We start from the raw sequence: 22104 nt of genomic DNA on the forward strand, positions 1-22104 counted from the left end.
GTACATGGTAGCTTATTGTTGAAATGCTGCTTAGTGAAGAGGATGAAGCTTTGTAAAATTGCTGTTAAAAACACTGATCGATAGAGATCAGGGAAAAATAATGAAAAAAGGTTTTTATAAGGGAATTTTGCAGATCATTTGAAACTGTGGCAAAATCTGATCTGCCTACTAGGAATAAAAATGGAATACTCGGCACTATATATCAGTAAGGAAGTTATAAAACATTTGTGATTCTATAATGCCAAAACTTGAAGAGTAAAATGGAAGTTACACTCAGTAATGAACTGCAGGGTGTTCAAAGCCTGTAAGTTTCTATCACATATTAATTTTCCCAATTTCTCATATTTCCTTATGACATTGAAGGTAGCCATTTGGGCAATCGGCAATCGCCTCTGATCTGGGCTGACAATTACGTGCCGGGCGGCACCTAATTAATTAGCTTGTTTGTTTCGGCTTTTTTCTTAAAGATGTGCTGGGTGCGTCCCGGCTACCGCTGCATTCTTCGCGGATCGGTATCGGTTCGCTGCCCGGAGGGTGGGGACCACTGCACCACCCCAACCTGCGACGACTCAGCCTAACACACCATCATCAGTGTGCTTGGCGCTGTCCCAATTCCGGTAAGTGATACTACACTATACATACATTATTTCTACCTTATATCGGCTGTGTATTTTGACGTGTTATTTGGTACGATTTGGCAGCTTCATAGCTTAAAGGTTACTGGAGAGAGTGTTTTGCCCAGAGTGCTTGCGTGAGATTTTCTGCCAAGAGCTTGCACCGTGTTTTTGCCGACAACGCTTGCGTGAGATTTTCGCTACAGGAACAGTGCAGGCAATCATTGTAGAGAAGTATTTCTAATTTATATAGGCTGTGTATTTAAAATATCATTCCTGCTTTTACTATATGTTACTGTTATTTTAGGTTTTATGTGTTATTTGTCATGATTTGGTAGGTTATTTTTGGGTCTGCGAACGCTCACAAATTTTTCCCATATAAATAAATGGTAATTGCTTCTTTGCTTTATGACATTCCAGCTTACGAACCATTTCATAGGAACGCCCTACCTTTGGATGACGGGGGAAACCTGTATTCATATCCATTTTTCAGTAACATGTCAGAAAACATAATTAGTAATGCAATTGTAAAGAGTAATCTGCCCAGCTGAAACCAATCATTTAAATGAGAAGAAAAGTCACAAAGGTTTATCCTGTGTGGTGGGGTCTGAACTTTGGGAAAATATTGGACATTTGGTTTTAGGGATAGATCGCTCTCAGGTAACGCATCACATTAATAAGGGACAAAGGGAGAGGGAGTTGAGTTTCACAGAAAAGAGAAATTATTCTAGGAATATTTTGAAATATAGAATTACAAAAAAAGTTATAATGGGTATTAGAGCATAATGGGAGCAATGATATTGAGAACAGGGAAGAGTAAATAAAATGCAGTCTAAGATACAATCGAATGAGGGTCGGTGCATTAAACAGGTGGAATAATTTTTCTTATCTGGAAGGATATTGCCATCTGGATCCGAATACTGTTGTTATAGTTATAGTTCATCTCAATTGCCCTTTGAGAGAAGACATTAGGAAATCAAAAGGTCTTCTATGATAGTCCAATAACTGTTAAGATCATTTTCACTTAGACTAGTTTTTCTTTTGCAAATTCCAGATTTTAATCCAGGTTTCTGAATTACTAGTTGGTAGTTTAAACACTGCATCAGCACCAGAACCCATGCTCAATAAAAATGGAGAAACTTTTACCTTAAAATTTGCTCTGAGACATTCTTGTTCTTGAACTTTGGTGGTAGTTCACGTATGGTTTGCACTGTGAAACACTGAATATCTGCAAGAGTTTGTTAAGGCATCCACGTAAAGTAGTTCTACTTGAAAAAGAGCTCCAATAACTCGTGCATGTGACAACCTTATGACAACTTTTAAGCACCCTGCAACAACTCTTTTCCATCTGTTATATTTCTTTAGCTACGATCTTCTAATTTCTGCTTCAGCTCCAATTTTGAATCTCTTGTTTTCAGTACAATATTCATTACTTGCACATAACCATTTTCCTAATATGGTCTCCATTTCCAATTTTACAAGTTCAATGGGTGTATCTGTCACACTGTGATTTCACCATTGAAGCAAGACTCTCCTGGAGAAAGACAATAACCTCCAGCCTCTTTCTAAATTGTATATGTAAATCCCTGTCATTTACTCTTACTACACTGGGCTTCACAACTAACTGTCCACTGAATTTTAGGTAAAATTGAATTCATCTGCTCAGGACTTTTGCTATTAAACACCCCATTTTTCTTAACAAAGCAAGCGTTGTCCCAAGCCTTATTCTGACCTTGTTCTGATCCCATTTTCTCTTCTCTTTCTCACCCTCCAACCCACCTTATTTGTCAAACTGCAGCTAAACTTCAGTCCTTTCCTAGACCTGAAACTCTGGAATAAGCCACACATCAATTCCCTTCCTCACTGGTATATTTTTTTAACAAATTCATTTTAGAATGTCGATCAGGTTTCAGTAAATATATCCAGCATCATCTTACCTTTTTTTCTTGAACTCTCTACTACTACTACAGGAAAAGTACTAGCATAGATAGAAGCAACACACCCAAAATTCTGGAGGAACGCAGCAGTCTTGGCAGCATCTATGGAGAAGAGTAAACAGTCGACATTTTGGGCCAAGACCCTTCATCAAGACTGGAGAAAAAAAAATGAGAAGTCAGAAAGATAAGAAAGATGACTTCTTATCTTTTTTTCTCCAGTCCTGATAAAGGGTCTCAGCCTGAAACGTCGACTGTTTACTCTTTTCCTTAGATGCTGTCTGGCCTGCTGAGCTCCTCCAGCATTTTGTGTGTGTTGCATGAATTTCCAGCACCTATAGATCTTCTCTTGTTTGAACATGAGTATTGGGTAACTGGCAGGAGGCAAAGTTGGAATAAAGGCAACCTATTCTGATTGGCTACTGGTGACAAGTGACGTTCCACAGTGGTAGCTATCTGGACTGCTTCACGTTAAATGTCAACAATACTAATGATGGAATTGATGGCTTTGTGGTCAAATTTGCAGATGATACAAACATAGGTGGAGGGGCAGGAAGTGTTGAGGAAGCAGAGAGTCTGCAGAAGGACTTGGACAGATGCGGAGAATGGGCAAAGTAGTGGCAGATGGAATGTAGTGTAGGAAAGTGTATGGTCATGCATTCTGGTAAAAGGAAAAAGGCAAAGACTATTTTCTAAACAGGGAGAAAATTTAAAAAAAAATCAGACCTGCAAAGGGACTTGGAAGTCCTTGTGCAGGATTTCCTAAAGGTTAACTTCAAGTTGATTCAGCAGTAAGAAAGGCAAATGCAAAGTTACCATCATTTCAAGAGGATTAAAATATAAGAGCAAGGATGTACTGCTGAGGCTTTATAAGGCATTGGTCAGACCACACTTAGAGTACTGTGAGCAGTTGTGGGCCCTTTATCTAAGAAAAGATGATTCTGAGAATGAGGAGTGCTTGATGGCTTGGCCTGTACTCGTTGGAGTTCAGAAGAATAAGAGTGGAATCTCATTGAAACCTGTTGAATATTGAAAGGTCTGGAGAGAGTGGATGTGAAGAGGATATTTCCTATAGTGGGTGAATCTAGGATCAGAGGGCAGAGTTTCAGAATAGAGGGACATGCATTAAGAATAGAGAAGAGGAGAAATTACTTTAGCCAAAGTGTGGTGAATCTGTGGAATTAATTGCCAGATGGCTGTGCAGGCCAAGTCATTAGCTATATTTAAGCTGGTTCTTGATAAATCAGGGTGTCAAGGTACATGGGAAGAAAGCAGGAGATGGGGTTGAGAAGGATGATAGGAGTGGCAGAGGAGACTTGAAGGGCTAAATGTCCTAATTCAGCTCCTATGTATTATGGTCTTATTGTCTTATAGCTCGTCAAAGTCTGAAAAATCCATGCAAAACTTACTTTCCTTAAAATAACTAGCAATTCAAGCATCCCCCGCCTTACTTTCATTTATTTGACTGACATTATTTCTGATCGATCATACCAATGATGTATATGTTCAAGCTTCATACAAGTATCATACGCTATTGTTTCACATTAAACAATAAAGTAAAAATACAATTATATTCAAAAATTCCAGTTTCCATCTTTCTTATTGTAATTTCATTACAAAGTGATGCAAAGGTATTATTGTGGTATTTGAAGCAAATAATATTAAAACAAATACGTCAATCATGTTGGAAACAACACAAGAAATCTAACTATAAGAATACTGTAAGTATATTAAAACAGTAAATCCATAGAGAAAAGTATAAAGGCCAGTATGTCAACAACGTCTTAAAAGAGAATAATCTGTTACATTTCTAATTTTCATTGCTTTAAATAAAACATGCTGCAGACGAAAGAGAAACTGTATCCTTATGGGATATGGGTTAGGAATACATCTCTCAATTTAGGCAACTATTTGGTGACTATAGAAATAATATCATTTACTGGAGGTTGCATTAGATAATAAAAATGCTGTAGTTGGAGATCTGGAAATGAATGCTTATATGCAAAAGCTCTTGCTCACTGTAAAACTGTTGAGAGATGTGCCTGTTAGGTGAAACCAAGGTGATCATGGGAATAACCTGTAATCAAGATTTTCTGGGAGTGAATGGGAGCATTTAGAGAGTTATGACATAGACAAAGGAATATAGACAAAATAATGCCAGAGTTGTAAAATGTAGACTTGAGGACATCCTCAGCAGGTCAAGTTGGTCATGTCTACTCCCAGAGAAAGAATGAAAAATGACTGATATCAACAGAGACATCAAGTTACCTGAAGTTGTAGCACTCAGTATTGAGTTCGAAAGGCAGGAACATACCCATCCAGATGCTGAGGTGCTGTTCTTCAGGCTTGTGATGAGCATCACTATAACAGCATAGCAGGTCACAGACAGGCAGGTGAGAGTGGGAGTGAGATGGGGAATTATTGTGACAGGCAATGAGAAACTCAGTTTTACCCCTGTGGACTGAACGATAGTGTTCCACAAAGCTATCACCAAATCTCCATTAGAGAGGAGACCATATTGTGAACACTGAATCCATTGCACCACATTGGAAGAAGTACAGGTGAATTTGGAAAGACTGGCTCACTGGACGTGTGAAGGTTAGAGTTAAAGGACCAGTGTTGCCTTGCCCGCTGCTGCAGGAGGAGTGGTTGTGGGAACAGAGAAGTGGGCCAGAGAATCACAAAGGGAAAGATGCTAAAAGGTAGAAGACAGGGGATTTGTCTGCTCACAAGCAAGAGAAAATTTGCAGATGCTGGAAATCTAAGCAACACATATAAAATGCTGGAGGAACTCAGCAGGCCAGGCAACAAAAAATACAGTCAGTGTTTCAGGACGAAACCTTGGTGGAATCTCTTTGAAGATGGCGGAAAATATAGAGAAGAATCTGTTGAATGTGGAGGCTGAAGGTTGAATATTCCATCTGGGTAGCCTCCAACCTGATGGCACGAACATCGACTTCTCTAACTTCCGCTAATGCCCCACCTCCCCCTTGTACCCCATCTGTTACTCATTTTTATACACACATTCTTTCTCTCTCTCTCCTTTTTCTCCCTCTGAATATACCCCTTGCCCATCCCCTGGGTTCCCCCCGCCTTGTCTTTCTTCCCGGACCTCCTGTCCCATGATCCTCTCATATCCCCTTTGCCAATCACCTGTCCAGCTCGTGGCTCCATCCCTCCCCCTCCTGTCTTCTCCTATCATTTTGGATCTCCCCCTCCCCCTCCCACTTTCAAATTTCTTACTAACTCTTCCTTCAGTTAGTCCTGACAAAGGGTCTCGGCCTGAAACGTCGACTGTACCTCTTCCTAGAGATGCTGCCTGGCCTGCTGCGTTCACCAGCAATTTTGATGTGTGTTGCTTGAACTTCCAGCATCTGCAGAATTCCTGTTGAACGTGGAGGCTGGTTGGCTGGAAGTTAATGACCAGAGAAGTTCCTTGTTCAGTCCAGGAGAAGGGATGAGAACAGTAGCACAGCAAATTGATAAGACACTGTTAAAGGTTCTGCCAACAGTGACAGTGGGGAAGCTACAGTTCAGAAAGAAAGAAGATATTTCAGAAAGCCTCATCATATACATGGAAATTCTCATCATTAGACCAAATATAGTGGAGACAGACAATTAGGAGAACGGAAAAGAAGCCTTACAGAAGGCAAGCTGAGGTGAAGGCTAGTCAAGGTAGTTGTACCAGTTGGTCAGCGTGTAATGTATGCTAATAGCCAGTCTATCTCCTCAAAGGAGACAGAGATCCAAAAAAAAGGTAGGAAGATGAGGGTAGGGTGGGAATTGACAGCAAAGGTAATGAAACTATTGAATTCTGCACGAGTACAGGAGACAGCACCAAAATATATGTCAGATTTGTTTTTAACCGAAATAAATATTTATCAATGAATCCTCCTGAAGTTCTTCTGACACAAATATGCTTTCAGTAAGATTCTATATTCCTAAACAAAAAAGGCAAACAATGGAACAAGATGTCATGATATGAAGTTTGAAACAACACCATTTGAACATAATAATGCTGTCATCAGGATTTTAGTAAAGTACAACTGGTTTGTGAAACTTTCACTGAAATTGCTGAAATTACTCAGCCATAGATACGTACATTCTACTCTTTTAAGTTTGAGCTGTATCAGTCATTTTGAGATACATAAGGATGATGTGACTTTGTCAACAATTACTCCCAGAGTTTCCAGATAAAGCAATCTGAGCTCATGATTTAAATGTGATGTAGTAGTATGGTGGAGCTAATATGTGTCGGCCGGCAAGAATGTGAAAAAGTATATTTTCAGCCACCAATTCGAAAAAGAAGCACTGGCTATTTCCTGCTCCTTCTTGACCTTGCCTGCAATTTTCATGCCGTCTCTGTTGAGATGTGGGTATCAGAGATGAGCTTGAGTTCAGATGCTGGTGGAACTATCCCTCTAAAGTCACACTGCAACAGCAGATCACAGGCATACCGAGCAGAGGAGCTGACTGTGAAGTGTTTTCAGTCCTTTAGCTTGACACCATTTTTCTAATAATTTTGTTTATTTATATCTAATTATTATTTACGCACCTATCAAAGACATTTAGAACAATTAAAACACTTTTATAATATTGTGATATCAGGTGGTTTTCAGAGCACTCCTGAAGCCTGGTAGTCTGCTTTGCCTGTTAGATATGAGGCTTATCCGGCTCTCTATATTCATAACAACTTAATGCTAGATGTGGAACTGAGGGAACAGCAAATTCACACAGTTCAGATCAAGGGCAATATACCTACCAGTATGTACTCCTGTTAAGTGCATTAAAATAAACCTTCAAAATAGAGTACCTAAGAAAACAAGGAAATAGAGCAGGGGTAGGCCACAGATCCTCACAGTCAATATGACAATGGTTCACCTATTCCCAGTTTAAACTCCTCTCTTGTACTAGTTCTTCATAGCAATACAATTCCTTGATCTTTCAAAATATTTAATTGCTGCTCCTGATCTAGCCTCCACAATTCTTTGGAATGTAGAATTCTGGAGATTCACTACTTTCTGTGAAACAAAATTTCAAAGCACCTCTGTTTTAAATGACCACCCTTTTTTCTAAAATAAGAGGGCACAAAGTCTTACTCACTAGTGAAAACATATCAATATCTATCCAGTCCTGTCACTTTAGGATCTCAGATACTTCAATAATGCCACCCTTAAAATGAAATTCTTTGTTCAAAAAAGTAATACATTCACTTGAAATATACACATCCAGCACATAATAAGGATACACTGCCCAGCAGAATTTTTAATGTCATCACTTGGAGGAGAAGTTGTCTTCATTTTTTCAGCATTGGGAAAAATGGTGAAAAGTCTTGCTTCAAAGTCTTCACGTCTCTCATACTCTTTTCCTCTGTAAATGAACATCTTGTTCTAGGAAAAAATAGAAAACAAAAATTATAGAGTTTTAAAGCTGCTCAGTTCAGTTAAATGTTCTGCAGTTTTACTGTTGCATTACTGATAATGAACTTTTGCCACCTTAAGGCATGAGAACAAGAAACAAGGAAATAAGTGGGGTAATGGGATTATCTGAGAGTTGTTGTAGGCTCAGTGGATTGAATGTTCTCCTCCAATGCCTTGAGCAAAGTTGAATCTTTTTCTTGGCACAACAAATATTATTGATACAAATATTACTTCCTGGATTTTTTTCAAGCTAAATAAAATCTATACACTCCCCACCTATTCTGGCCAATTTTTGTCTCCATAATTTTGTCTGCAATCTATTCTTCTGTGGTCATCTCCTTTTTGCTTTCATGTTTTCAAGTCTTACTTTCCAAGATGATTCAATATTATGCAGGGACATTCAGTTTTACAATCTTTTTGTCCTATCCGTATTAATGAAACCCATTTTTATTTTTTCATTATACAGTGGAATTCAGATTAATTGGAACTTGGGAATTCTGATTAAATGATTGAAAATGCAGTGAGCAGAACAGTTCTGAATCCTCTTACTGCTTATCATACGCCAACTATCAGTGACAAAAAGCACTGCTTTTTGAACACAAACACATGTAACTGATGCTAGCTAGAAACTTTGGCGACAGTCTCCTAGCCCAAAATGCAGCATAGTATCCCAACTAAACAAAGGGAATCCTGACTATTTCATTGGTCAGTGTTTGTTCTTTAAGAATGGTCCAAAATAAGCAGGTGGCTCAGTTAAATGATGGCCCAATTAACTGGAATCCACTGCTTTTCCACTCATTGCCTCTACTCATCTACCTCACTTCTAGCCCAGTCATCTTCATCCATGAATCCTGAGAGTATAAGCTCACAGCAGCAATTAATTATCTATGATGGGAATGATCTGAATGGGTACTATTATATAAATCCATTCTCCAACAACATCATACCATCAAAACTCCATTGAATAAAATATAATGGTATAAAAAGCCATTGTGGTTCATAAGAAATATAGAGAAACAAATTTGTTTGAGACAAACACATTCTACACACAGCATTTAGTCATGGAAAGAAAGGGGGAAATATTGCTGACTACGAAAGAACACAGTAAAGTTAGCTTACACATTTCTTTCAAAATAACATATCGGAACATCAAGATTTTTTTAGACATTGCCACAAACTCCACTTCCTCTCTACCAAAGGTCTTAAACAGAACAAAATGAACCTACCTGCACCCATCTGGTGCTTCACTTCACCATGCCTTTGGTTAGCATTCATTCTATCACCAAGACAGACTAGATTTATGTCCGCAACAGTCACTGACAACTGTGCTTCAGTTCATGTGCTGTTGAGGCCTGATGACTTACGTAACTGATTATTCTGAAGTACTCACAGTTAGCCATCATGATTCTACCTTCAATAAGCCCATAATCATACAGACCACTTCTATGTCCCAACCTGTTAACATGTGCTTCTTGAACTATATTGACTCGAGGTTGAGTGATACCTAGTTTTTAAGATTCTCAATTTTATTTTAAAAGCCTTTCCTAGACTTTAAAACAGAAAGTCTTTCTTCTTTATGTGATCTCCTCCAATACTAAATTTACTGAGATATATGTCCCTCTGTCTTCACTGTTGATAGGGCTTATACAAATATTTAAACTCCTCAACCAATGAAAATATTTTCAACTGATTAAATATAGTTCAATATTTTCTTCCAGTAGTGAGCAGTGAGTACATTTCCATGGAAGGTTGTAACAGGAAAGCAGCATCCATCATAGGGGACCCCTACCACTCAGATCATGCTCTCTTCTCATTGTGGCTATCAGGAAGAAATCACAGAAGCCTCAGGACTCACACCACCAGGTTCAGGAACAGTTATTACACCTCAACCATCAGGCTCATGAACGAGAGGGGATAACTTCATTTGCCCCATAACTGAACCGGTCCCACTACCTATGGAGTCACTTTCAAAGACTCTTCATCTCGCGTTCTCGGTATTGATTGCTTATTTAATTATTACTTTGTTATTTCTTTTTTTCTGTTTCTTTTCATATTTGCACAGTTGGTTGTCTTTTGCACTCTGGTTGTCCACCCTGTTGGTGTGGTCTTTCATTGATTCTATTATGGTTATTGGATTTATTGAGTATGCCTGCAAGAAAATGAATCTCAGGGTTGTATATGGTGACATATATGCACTTTGATAATAAATTTATTTTGAACCTTGAACTTCTTGAAATTTGACAATTGCCATTGAATTTTATAAGAGATACAAACTTATCTTTGGAGACATAAGAGACTGCCAATGCTGGGTTCTGAAGCAACAAAAATACTGCTGGAGAAACTCAGCAGGTGAGCAGCATAGTTAATGTTTCAGGCTGAGGCCCTTCATCTGAACTGAAAGACAGAGGGACATTACCAAATAAAGTGGCTGAAGAAGCTAGAGCTGGCAAGTAGATCCAGGTGAGGAGGGAAATTTGGAAACAGTGACAGAGCCTGTAAGGTGACAGGTGGCACAATAAAGGGCTACAGATGATGGAATCTGATTGGAAAGGAATATGGAGGACGGAGGGCAGATAGGAGTATTAGGGCAAGGGTACCTTACTATTCCTTTAAGTGGGAGGGGTCTGTTGCTGTTAAATAGATAAGAGTGGATGGAGGAGGGGTTAAGAAAAAGGATGACGGGGTTGGGGGTTGTTGGTGGGCAGATCAAGAGGAGGGAGAAAAGGGATACATCAGGGGCAGGGGCAGTGAAATTAGAGAATTAAATGTTTATGCCTCAGGTTATAGTCTACCCTGCCAGAAAATGAGATGCTTTTCCTTCAGTTTGTACTTATCTTCACCCTGGTAGCGGAGGAAGCTTAGAACAGCCAGTACTGAGTGAGAATGCGGAGAATTAAAATAGCTAGTAAGTGTGAGCTCCAGGTGGCCATGATGTTTGGAGCATAGGTGTTCTGTAAGGACCTAGCCTGCGCTTGGCTTCACCTGTGTAGTGATGGCCACATTACAAACACCGAATGCGATAAAGGAAGTTGAATGAGATGCACCGGAATCTTGGCCTCACCTGTAAGGGCTGTTTAGGGCCCTGGATGGTGGCGAGGACGGTGTAGAGTATGCATTTCAGCCCCTTCAGCTGAAGGTGAAAGGGCCTGGGAAGGGGAGGGATAGTGGGAAGAATAAGTGAACCATAGAGTCACAGCGAGAGTGGTGAGAACATTTTGGTTGTTTAATAACACTTCTCTTAGCAGTACTACTGAGTTAAGATTATTTAAAGGTAAAAGATTTCTCTATATTTTGATGAAAGAATTACAGACAATTTAAAAATCATTGCTGTCCATTCCACATCTAAAGGTATAGTTGGCATCTCACGCATACACTGAAGCCAAAGGTGGCTTAAAGTAATTTTCATGACAAGCTGAAAACTCACCTGTGAGACAGAATAGGTACGGAAGCTGTAATTGATGACACTGAGAAATGTCAGATGTGACTTCCACGTAAGCAAATGTCAGGAGAACAATGAATTATCGCAATGGGAATTCTGGCTTTATGGAGGGTTGCAGCACATCTATGGATCTGATTTACTCTCGCCACTTCAATGTTAGTGTGGAAGGCTAATTCAATAGTTGGACATCAAAAATGGTTGCTTTCATTAACTACAAAGAAACTCATGGGACTGCTCACGATATAGTCCAGGAAAGGACTTTTTTGGGGTTTCTTAAATTATCCTACCCATTGCCAGCCTACCTAAGCGCACCTCAGAATTCAAGGTAGCTGCTAGCCAATGTCACCCTTCTAAAACTGGAAGGTTGCTGTCAAACATCTGTCTGCTGCCTACAAATCAGCAGAAACATGTTGCTGAGACCGAGTTCAAAGAGAATTATTTTCAATCCTGCAAGCAAAATATTGAGATGCAAAGCACCCTTTCAATCAATTTTATGCTGATTTTGTTACAGATAGACTTCCCACTTAAGAATATTGAAAATGGGACTTATTGGGTGCAAATACATTAATTAAAATATTTTAAATGTTCAAATACATTTTGTTAAAATTGTATCAATAAAACACATGTTAAGGTTTCATATTTTTTGTGTTCTCTTTCATCATCATTACAGGAAATACAAGAGGAAATGTACAGTTTCTTAATATATTCACATACTACTCAATGTCAATAATATCTCTCACTGAGATAACATCTGCCACTTAATGTATGCAGAGTGAAAGAGAAAGAATATTCTTTTTGATTGTAATTTAAACTCCAGGAGAAATCTAAATCTTTTTAACCTTCACACAATGGAGCTCATGCTTTTCAAAGGTCTTGAACAGTTGTATTGATTCGATTATTCTATTCACTTAACATCTCTGTAAAGGTCAAACCAATAAATTGACAGAGTAAATGATTCTAACATAAACCATGGCATTTTAAACTTGGAGATTTAAAGACCAAGGTGGAAAATCTGCTGCTTAGAAATTCCAGTGCACCTAAAGGAATGTGATAATGTAATGGAAAAATTATTGTTTTAATTGTTCTCCTATTACATCAAAAGTAACTTCTGATTAAGGCTTGAATCAGAAGCTATCAGATGTTTAATAATTTCTTGATCCTCTATCTGCTATTCTGTTCTCTTCTGTGGCTGGGATCAGTGAGGGAGGAAGACAGGGAATACGCTGCTTCAAGGCATTGGTAGTGTACTGATTGTGTCTTCTTGCTTTGAGGAGCAAGAGAATTTAAGAAAAGGTGCAATTAAAGCTAGTATTACAGAATGGAAATGGGGTAAAGTATTAGAGTCACTTTTGCTTTGATCAGGATGTTGATCAAAGATGTTGCTGTTTGGTAACAAAAAGGAACTATAGACACTACTTGTGGCACCTGGAAAGGAGCAATGAAGTGCTAAGTCGTCACTTTCACGGAGTGGATCAAGAGCTGGGCAGAATCAGGAGAAGTGCAGAACTAAATACCATTTTCTTTGGCTGTATGCATGGGTAGTCATATTATGTTGAATGGCAATTAAATTTGAACATGACTTGAACTTGTATTTGTGGAAGAAGTTGCTTAAATTGGAAGAAATCGGGGATAAACTGTTGATCAGGTGGGGAAGGGTGTGATTGGAGATGTGGGTGGCCAAGGAGTTAAAAATAAGTAGTTTATTTATCTTTCTACAAGGTGCCCCGACTGATGAAGTAGAATTAAAATGATATTTTTTCTGGATGAGCATTAAAATAAGTAGGTCTTAGAAAACATTGCCTATGTTCACCTGAAAACAGTGTTGTGCCAAAATCATGGTGAGCTAGGAAATGTAACTTGGATATTGCTAATTTTCCTCACAGGAAAATTTAATTCAGAGTTGCTTAAAATATAACTTACTTCTAGTTATACCATTTTCATACACAGAATGCCAAAAAATCTGTTATGCAATCACATTTCTGGCCTTTCCATGACTTTTTTTTTTGTAATATGACACTTGGATAAGTTTTGCTGGTATTCATAATGAAACATACGGATTTATGAAGTAGATTAGAAAGAGAAGTAGGCTACTTGACCCTTAAGTATGTCTGATCCACTAATTTATTGGCGTAAGGGAGGGACGGTGTGTAGCCTCGGTCATAGCCAGGACTAGGCCTCAAGCCACAGTATCACCTGTTTATAGCTGCCCAGGACAGAGGCGTTTCCTCTTGCATCCACTCTATACCTCATACTTCTTCTCTCAGCCACCTTCTTTTAAACTGAACAAAGACAGAGTTCCCCCAATCCTCACCTTTCACTCTGTGGGCTTCTGCGTGAATGGAACAGTAATGGACATCAGGGATATGAATGAATTGGTGAAGTGATCATCTATTTCTGCCTTATTTTATATAAAGAAATTGACGAAGCACATATTTGATATGACTATTAAGAAGAAAATTGATTGTCATTATTTTTAATGCAAGTTCTACTTGAATTATGCTCTTGAATGTGATAAGCTTCATTTGGCATCTAAGAGGCTTACTACAGTATTACAATTGTTTTTACATTGAAAATATACATTGAATGTTTGCTTTACTAGATTAGACTAGTTTTTGTTCATAATTCTATTGAACATTCAAAAGAAATAACCATAATATTAAACTACTGATACTGAAGTTCTGAAAAAGAATATATTGTGATAGTCTCCCTGTGCAATATTATTATTTCTTTTATCAGCACACCCTTTTCCTCTAGATGCAGTATGTTCCTCCAAAGTTTAATTGCTTTAGCTGATTATGTTAACTACATTTAATTAGGTAATTAAAGTAAGGATAATTTCAATCATGTTGATATTTACCATGTCGTACAGTGGGAGATTATTAAATTCAGAAGATTTAATTTGAATCCAGCAAGTATGTTCACATTTAGTTCTGAATGCCTTAGAAATTCGCCAATGAAACTTAACAAATTTAAAATTCATACAGCATGAAGCAGGTGATCTCAATCGGCACCAACCATCAAGCACAGTTTTATTCTTCCCTTATTTCCCCTCAACTTTCCTTGGATTCCATCACTCAATACATGAGGACTGATTTACCATGGCCAACTACTGTTTGTCTTTGAGCTTTGCGAGGAAACTGGAGCACCTGGAAATGTATCTCAGGGTTGTATGTGGTGACATATATGTACTTTGATAATAAATTTAGTCTGAACTTGAACTTTGAAAACTTGGTATTAAGTGGCATGCAACAGAAATCAGATTTCCTTTTGGGAAGTGCATTTATGCTTTTCTCCGACAAGTCTGAGTTTTTGATGCAGCATGAAAGGACCATGAATGAGGCATCAGGGATATGAATAAACTGGTCAAGTGATTGTCTATTGTTATACAATCATATTAAGGCATATTTAAATAAATAACAGAAATGAAATGAATAGTAAATTAGAAACACGATTTCAATGGCAAATAGAAAAAGAAGAAGAAAAAGGGAAAGACTGTTTTAAAAAAATATAAAATATTTGCATTAAAAAAACTCCAGTAACAATTATACATCTGAGGTATTTGTAATTATTAACTAATTGCCAGAGAGTCTGATTCACAGTAATGAATATTCTGCATATTATGTATTTGCAATAGAATGGTCATCACTTTATTGAAACAAGTCTGGCTTGTATCAATCATTGCAAAAGAAAAAAAATCACGACATTCATTTCAAGATAATGGTGAGATGTTGCTTTCATGAACGAAAAGTGGTAGTCTGCCCTTGCTCGAGTTTTTCCTGTTTTCTCAAGCTAGACAGATAGGTAACTCCAATCTCAGTGTAGTTGTAGTTGACAGCAGTTTTATTATTCACCAATGTGCTACAGTATGCCAGCAGCTGGTGTAAAATGACAGTTCTTGGCGTTCTAACGAAAGGCAGATTCGCATACTGATGAACTTCCTTCAACTTCTAACAAGTGCTTCTAACTACTAAATGATATGTACAAATGATATAAAATGTGCGCCTTGATGGCAAAACCTAACTGCTTAACAAAGTGACAATGAACAATCAACAAAGGCTGTGAACTTATAATTAAGGAGTGAGGTCTTGTCATTAGAAATAAGAATCCAAATCAGGAAAAAACATAACACTCCCCACCTGGTATTTGTAAAAAGTGCCACCAACTGAACCCATGGCTTTCACAAAAAAGACATTAAACATATTAGAGTTGATGCTCCTGATCAATTGAATAGCACAGTCAAATACTAAAGAGTATTAAGACCATCAATTGTATTTGAATAATAGGAGTAAAATTCTGTCCTTCAAGCTCACTACCCAAACTTCAAAATAAGCCAATTAGATCATATCAAATATAAAACAGATAATCCAAGAAAGATGTAGAATCTGTGCAAACTTAAAATATTGTCTTAGTTTTTACAGTTTGGTAACCAGAGTTCATGTAATCATTTCCCGATAATCTATTTTTCCACTTGTACTGTTCATTTTCTTCTTAAGTAATTTTAGGACGTTTCTTGAGCATGTGTGTAAGTGAATTAGAGCTAGCTGCTTGAGCTGTCTTGATGGAACCCCTTATCCATCATTCTCAGGAAAGTAAGGTAGTCCACTGAAGGAGTTAGTTTGTAGTCATCGTTTGTATGGACAAAGACAGATTCACCCATGTTTGCTGTGGTTTTTGTCAAACTTCTTTGTTGCTAGGTCAGGGCGGGAGAGACAGGAGGATAAGAGACTGGGGCACCCGTTTTCTGGAATGCTAGTTCTGACGATGTTCACAGGTGAAGGTTTGTGTGCACTCCCTTGGCAGACATCTCCTACTTTGACCCACCCCAGTGCTAACCTCTGTGCAAAAGGAGCTTTCGGAGGTCCATTACATTGCTTGAGTACTTTGTGTACTTGTATGATGTTCCTTCCTAGCAGAAGAAGGATCTCAGCCTTTGGATTGAATGACAGTATCTTGCTGGCTCAGGACTTGAGGTGAAGGTGATGAGTCGTTGGTTTTGAAGTGGGGATTTCTTTCTTGTTGTCCGGAAGTTCACCACGCTCAGTGAGTCTTTTCATCGACAGATTCAATAATAAAGTCTCTTGTGACACACCTGCACATGTCCCAGCTGTATAAGGTGAGGTACCATCGGTTATGTTGAAGACACTGAAAAAATGTGATTTAGCTAGGGACTTATCGCTTTGATCATCCAAGACAACATGTATCCTCATCCTCTTCTCACGATGGCCTATGGGATAAACATTGACAAGGCAGGTCTTTGAATGTGACTTACTGGCAGTGTTACCCTCAGACCGCAGTATAGGAAGAGGTGGAAACTAGAGAGGAAGGGGATTAACCTCTCTTTTCAGCATGTTGTTCTTCATAGACCAGGGAGGTGGGCCAGCATGAAGAACTGCAATGTGTTTGTTGTGGTCACATCAGAGCACTGGATGATAGCATTACAATCCCTCACCCAGTGGTTTTCTCTATGTTTAATTCAGCCTGTCAAACTTTAACAGCAATTTCTCTTTCTGTAAATGATGCCCTAGCTAGCACTATTTTGACCCTTGCACAGGCTTTCAGTGGATCCATCAGACGGTCTAGATAATCAAGTTGACCTGGTTTCAAGGCTTCTCTTCTCTGTTGCCAACATTTTAACTTTATGTCATGTGGGAGTTCGCAGAACCAATATGAAATCCGCTGTGGATGGAAACGTAGTTGAGCGCGTCTTTTTACTATTCCGCTCTCACTCAAGAGTTTTCTCCGTTTTCTCAAGCTAGACAGATAGATAACTCCATTCCCAGCATAGTTGTAGTTGAAGTTAGTTTTTTATTATTTACCAATGTGTTACAGTACACAAGGAGCAGTGTAAAAAGACTGCATTTCTCGACGTTCTGACAAAAGGCAAATTCAAATATTGATTAAAATTCCTGACTTTTAAAAAGTGCTTCAAACTACCAAATGTAATGTACAAACAATATAAAATGGCTGCCCTGATAACGAAAGCTAATTGCTTAACAACGTGATAATGAGTAATCAAAAACAGCTGTGAACTTACAATTAAGCAGTGAGATCTTGTTATTAGAAATAAAATAATAATCCACATCACGACAGACAGACATAACAGGTAGAATGACAAATCTTGGTCAATTTAGATATGTTAATTTAACTGTTCATCTGCTCCTCTCCTGAAGTAGTTCTACTCATATGCTGCATGACTGGTGCTTTGTGCCATGCTCTAATTTTGAGTGGTTATGGTTAGTAGTTGGATAGGAATTGACTAAAATTCTTGACAAGAAAAAAAGTTGTTCAAACACAAAAAATACTGGTTCAGTGACACTTGGAGTGTTATGTCGAATTCTGGGGTGACACTGTAGGACGACATAAAGGGTATTGGCAACATAGATCCAAATGGATTACTCACATTTGTAGTGGATCTAAGAATTACCTGAGACATAATTCAGATGACTTGACTGTCAAAAAAACTATGAAACACAAGGAAACCCTATAATCTTTAATTGACATTCTAGCTGCATTCAGCTGTGGCAGCGTGTTTGTACCCTTGAGCAAGGCACTTAAATCATACATTGCTCTCGTCTGCGCAAGGAGTGGCGCCCCACATAGACTTCCAACCTGCACCTTGTAAGGCATGAAAATGCCCAACGCAGGCCTCCCATGGTCTGAGTCGACTTTCCCCTACATTCAAAGTACATGCTAATTTCAATGAGGTGTAAAACTTGAGAGTGCAGTCAGCATAAAGGAAGCTCTGTGATGTCAAAAATCACATGGTATATTTAAATTTGGAGGTAACTACTCAAAAATGTGCTGTTGTTTACTTGAAAAACACCAGTCAAATTATACAGACACGAACTCAAACTTGAATAATCTTGTATGCAAGCGCTGCCATATGCGATAAGCACATTGCTTCTGATGGAAGTTACACAGCAAATTTGAGCTGCCAGTTCATTTACAAGGTTATTGTTGTTTGCTAGCTTTTTATCTTTGAATTGAAATCTCTATTTATGACATCAGTTAACACGAGCATACACCAGTGAAAGCTAATCTGTATGTCGAAGATAAAAGGTGACAACAGTCTCTACAGATTAACAATAATGTAATGTTGCTCTTGAGGAATAATTATCGTAGTGTAGCGGTGTGCTACACACAGCGCTAGAATAACCACACGGAGTCGGTGAGTTAGAGTTGCGATGAAAGAGATTTATTCAAACTTCGCGGCCTGCTTTAAAGCCTTCCCGTTCCCGCCCTCCCTGGGCGGGATTGCTGTGGGGAATGCATATTCCCAGACCCTTTCTGCGCGCAGGATTTTCCCCCTGCTGGTGAAGATGGCCTGGCGCCCTTTTTGGGGCCGGCCCTCTGCCTGCGCGCGCTGTTGTGAGCCGGTTCGTGTGTGCCAGAAAGTGGGTCGTCACATAACCCCGCCCCAGAACCGGCGATACCTCCCCCAATGTCCACAGTCTGGATCGGCCTCTGTTTGGGAGGTCTGCCCCTGCGCCGCGGTGCCTGAGCCTGGACCGGTTGCGCCAAGCCCACATGAGCCGGTTTGAGTCGGTCCACTGTGAATACCTCCTCTCTCCCCCCAATGTCCAGCACGAACGTGGACCCGTTGTTCCTGATCACCTTAAACGGTCCCTCGTAGGGCCGCTGTAGCGGTGCCCGGTGTCCGCCCCGTCGTACAAAAAGAAACTTACAGTTCTGCAGGTCTTTGGGTACGCAGGTCGGGCTCTGTCCGTGCTGTGAAGTGGGTATAGGGGCCAGGTTACCGAGCCTCTCCCGTAGTCTGTCCAGGACTGCTATGGGTTCTTCCTCTTGCCCCCTTGGGGCTGGTATGAACTCTCCTGGGACGACCAGGGGCGCGCCGTACACCAACTTGGCCGACGAGGTGTGCAGATCCTCCTTGGGCGCCGTGCGGATTCCGAGCAGGACCCAGGGAAGTTCGTCCATCCAGTTAGGCCCCTCCTGGCGGGCCATGAGAGCCGATTTCAGGTGACGGTGGAAACGCTCCACTAGTCCGTTCGACAGTGGGTGGTAGGCAGTTGTGTGGTGTAGCTGTGTTCCTAAAAGGCTGGCCATAGCCGACCACAGACTGGAGGTGAACTGGGCGCCCCTGTCGGAGGTAATGTGCGCCGGTACCCTGAAGCGGGCTACCCAGGTTGCGATCAGTGCTCGGGCGCAGGATTCGGAGGTGGTGTCGGTGAGCGGGACTGCCTCTGGCCATCTGGTGAACAGGTCTATCATAGTTAGGAGATACCGCGCTCCTCGTGACACTGGCGGGGCCCCACGATATCCACATGGATGTGGTCGAACCTCCGGCGGGTGGGTTCGAACCGCTGCGGTGGAGCCTTGGTGTGCCGCTGCACCTTGGCCGTTTGGCACTGCATGCACGGTTTGGCCCATTCACTGACCTGCTTACGAAGTCCATGCCACACGAACCTGTTGGCGACCAGCCAGACGGTTGTCCTGATGGAGGGCTGCGCTAAGTTGTGAATGGACTTGAAAACCCGCCGGCGCCAGGCTGCTGGGATGACGGAGCGGGGTTGGCCGGTAGCGACGTCACATAGTAGGGTCCTCTCACCTGGGCCCACAAGGAGGTCTTGAAGCTGTAAACTGAAGACTGCAGTCCTGTAACTGGGGATCTCAGTGTCTGCCTGCTGTGCCTCTGCCAGCGCTGCATAGTCCACCCCCTGGGACAGGGCCTGTATGGTAGGTCTGGAAAGTGCGTCCGCCACGACGTTGTTCTTTCCAGAGACATGCCGGATGTCCGTCGTGTACTCGGAGATGTAGGACATGTATGTCGCTGCTGGCAGGACGACCAGGGGTCGGACACCTTAGTGAACGCAAAGGTAAGCGGTTTGTGGACTGTGAACGCGGTGAAGGGCCTACCTTCTAAGAAGTACCTGAAATGCCGGATTGCCAGGTATAGTGCCAATAGCTCCTGGTCGAAAGCACTACATTTGAGTTCGGGTGGTCGTAGGTGTTTGCTGAAGAACGCCAGGGGTTGCCAGCGACCCTCGATGAGTTGTTCCAGCACTCCACCGACCGCTGTGTTGGATGCGTCCACCGTGAGGGCAGTAGGAACGTCCGTTCTGGGTTGCACTAGCATCGCGGCGTTTGCTAAGGCTTCTTTGGTTTTACCGAAACCGGTTGCGACCTCTTCATCCCAGGTAATGTCCTTGCCCTTACCCAACATCAGGGTGAACAGGGGGCGCATGGTTCGGGCTGCTGAGGGGAGGAAACGGTGGTAAAAATTCACCATACCCACGAATTCCTGCAAGCCTTTGATTGTGTTGGGTCGGGGGAAGTGGCGGACCACGTCTACCTTGGGGGGCAGCGGGCTTGCCCCGTCTTTAATAATCCTGTGGCCCAGGAAGTCGATGGTGTCGAGTCCAAACTGGCATTTGGCTGGATTGATTGTAAGGCCGAATTCACTCAGGCGGGAGTAGAGCTGGCGGAGGTGGGACAGATGCTCCTGCCGACTACTGCTGGCTATGAGGATGTCGTCCAAATAGATGAATGCACGTCCCACCGCGTCCATTAGCCGCTGGAAAGTCTGTGCGGCATTCTTTAGACCAAACGGCATTTGGAGGAATTCCAAAAGTCCGAACGGGGTGATAAGTGCTGTTTTGGGGATGTCGTCCGGATGTACAGGGATTTGATGGTATCCCCGGACGAGGTCTACCTTGGAAAAGATCCTTGCGCCGTGTAGGTTTGCTGCGAAGTCTTGAATGTGCGGCACAGGGTGGCGGTCTGGCATTGTAGCCTCGTTCAGTCTGCGGTAGTCACCGCATGGTCTCCAGCCCCCGTTGCCTTGGGCACCATGTGAAGGGGGGAGGCCCATGGGCTGTCAGACCGTCGTATGATCCCTAATTCTTGAACTCCTCCTTCGCCAGTTGGAGCTTGTCCGGGGAAAGCCTTGCAGCACGGGCGTGGAGGGGTGGTCCCTGGGTTGGGATGTGGTGCTGTACTCTGTGTCTGGGCATGGCTGCCGTGAACTGCGGTGTCAGTACTGATGGGAAGTCCGCCAGGACCCTGGTGAATTCATCGTCGGACAGCGTGATGGAGTCCAGGTGTGGGTCTGGCAACTGTGCTTCACCCAGGGAGAACGTTTGAAAAGTCTTGGCGTGGACTAATCGCTTCCCTTGCAGGTCGACCAGCAGGCTGTGGGCTCATAGAAAATCTGCCCCCAGCAGTGGTTGGGCCACGGCGGCCAGTGTGAAGTCCCACGTGAACTGGCTGGAGCTGAACTGTAGCCGCACCGTGCGGGTGCCGTAGGTTCGTATTGTGCTGCCATTAGCGGCCCTCAGGGTGGGTCCCGGTTCTCTGTTGCGGGTGTCGTTGGAGGTTGTTGGAGGTAAGATGCTGATCTCTGCTCCGGTGTCGACCAAAAAGCGGCGTCCCGACTGCTTGTCCCAGACGTACAGGAGGCTGTCCTGATGGCCAGCCGCCGTAGCCATCAGCGGCAGCTGGCCCTGGCGTTTCCCGGGAATTTGCAGGGTGGTCTGCAGCGGCGGGTCTCTGTGCCCCACCGCTGGTGGTAGAAGCACCATTGTTCGCTGGGCTCCTCACTCCCGTCGCCTGGTTTTGTAGGCTCTGCTGCCGGGCCTGGTCTGGTCTGTCGGTGGGCACGCGACTTGGTGATCTGTGTGATGGATGCCCCTCTCTCTTTCCTGGCATTCCACAGCACATCTGCTCGGGCCACCACC

The 22104-nt window shown here is 41.7% G+C and overlaps 1 protein-coding gene across 3 annotated transcripts in view; it reads right to left on the reverse strand.

Moving 5' to 3' along the window:
• The window catches only part of dock1 (dedicator of cytokinesis 1), a 575517-nt gene that overhangs the window by 64848 nt on the left and 488565 nt on the right, over positions 1–22104 (reverse strand). For all 3 annotated transcript variants that reach the window (XM_063071820.1, XM_063071822.1, XM_063071821.1), the window contains 2 exons: positions 7797–7938; positions 1761–1842 (listed from right to left, as the gene is read on the reverse strand). In XM_063071820.1, coding sequence (XP_062927890.1) covers positions 1761–1842; positions 7797–7938 — 224 coding nt within the window. The remainder of the gene's footprint in view (positions 1–1760; positions 1843–7796; positions 7939–22104) is intronic.

The sequence above is a fragment of the Mobula hypostoma genome, chromosome 19, assembly GCF_963921235.1.
Source record: "Mobula hypostoma chromosome 19, sMobHyp1.1, whole genome shotgun sequence".
In the NCBI taxonomy this organism is placed as follows: Eukaryota; Metazoa; Chordata; class Chondrichthyes; order Myliobatiformes; family Myliobatidae; genus Mobula; species Mobula hypostoma.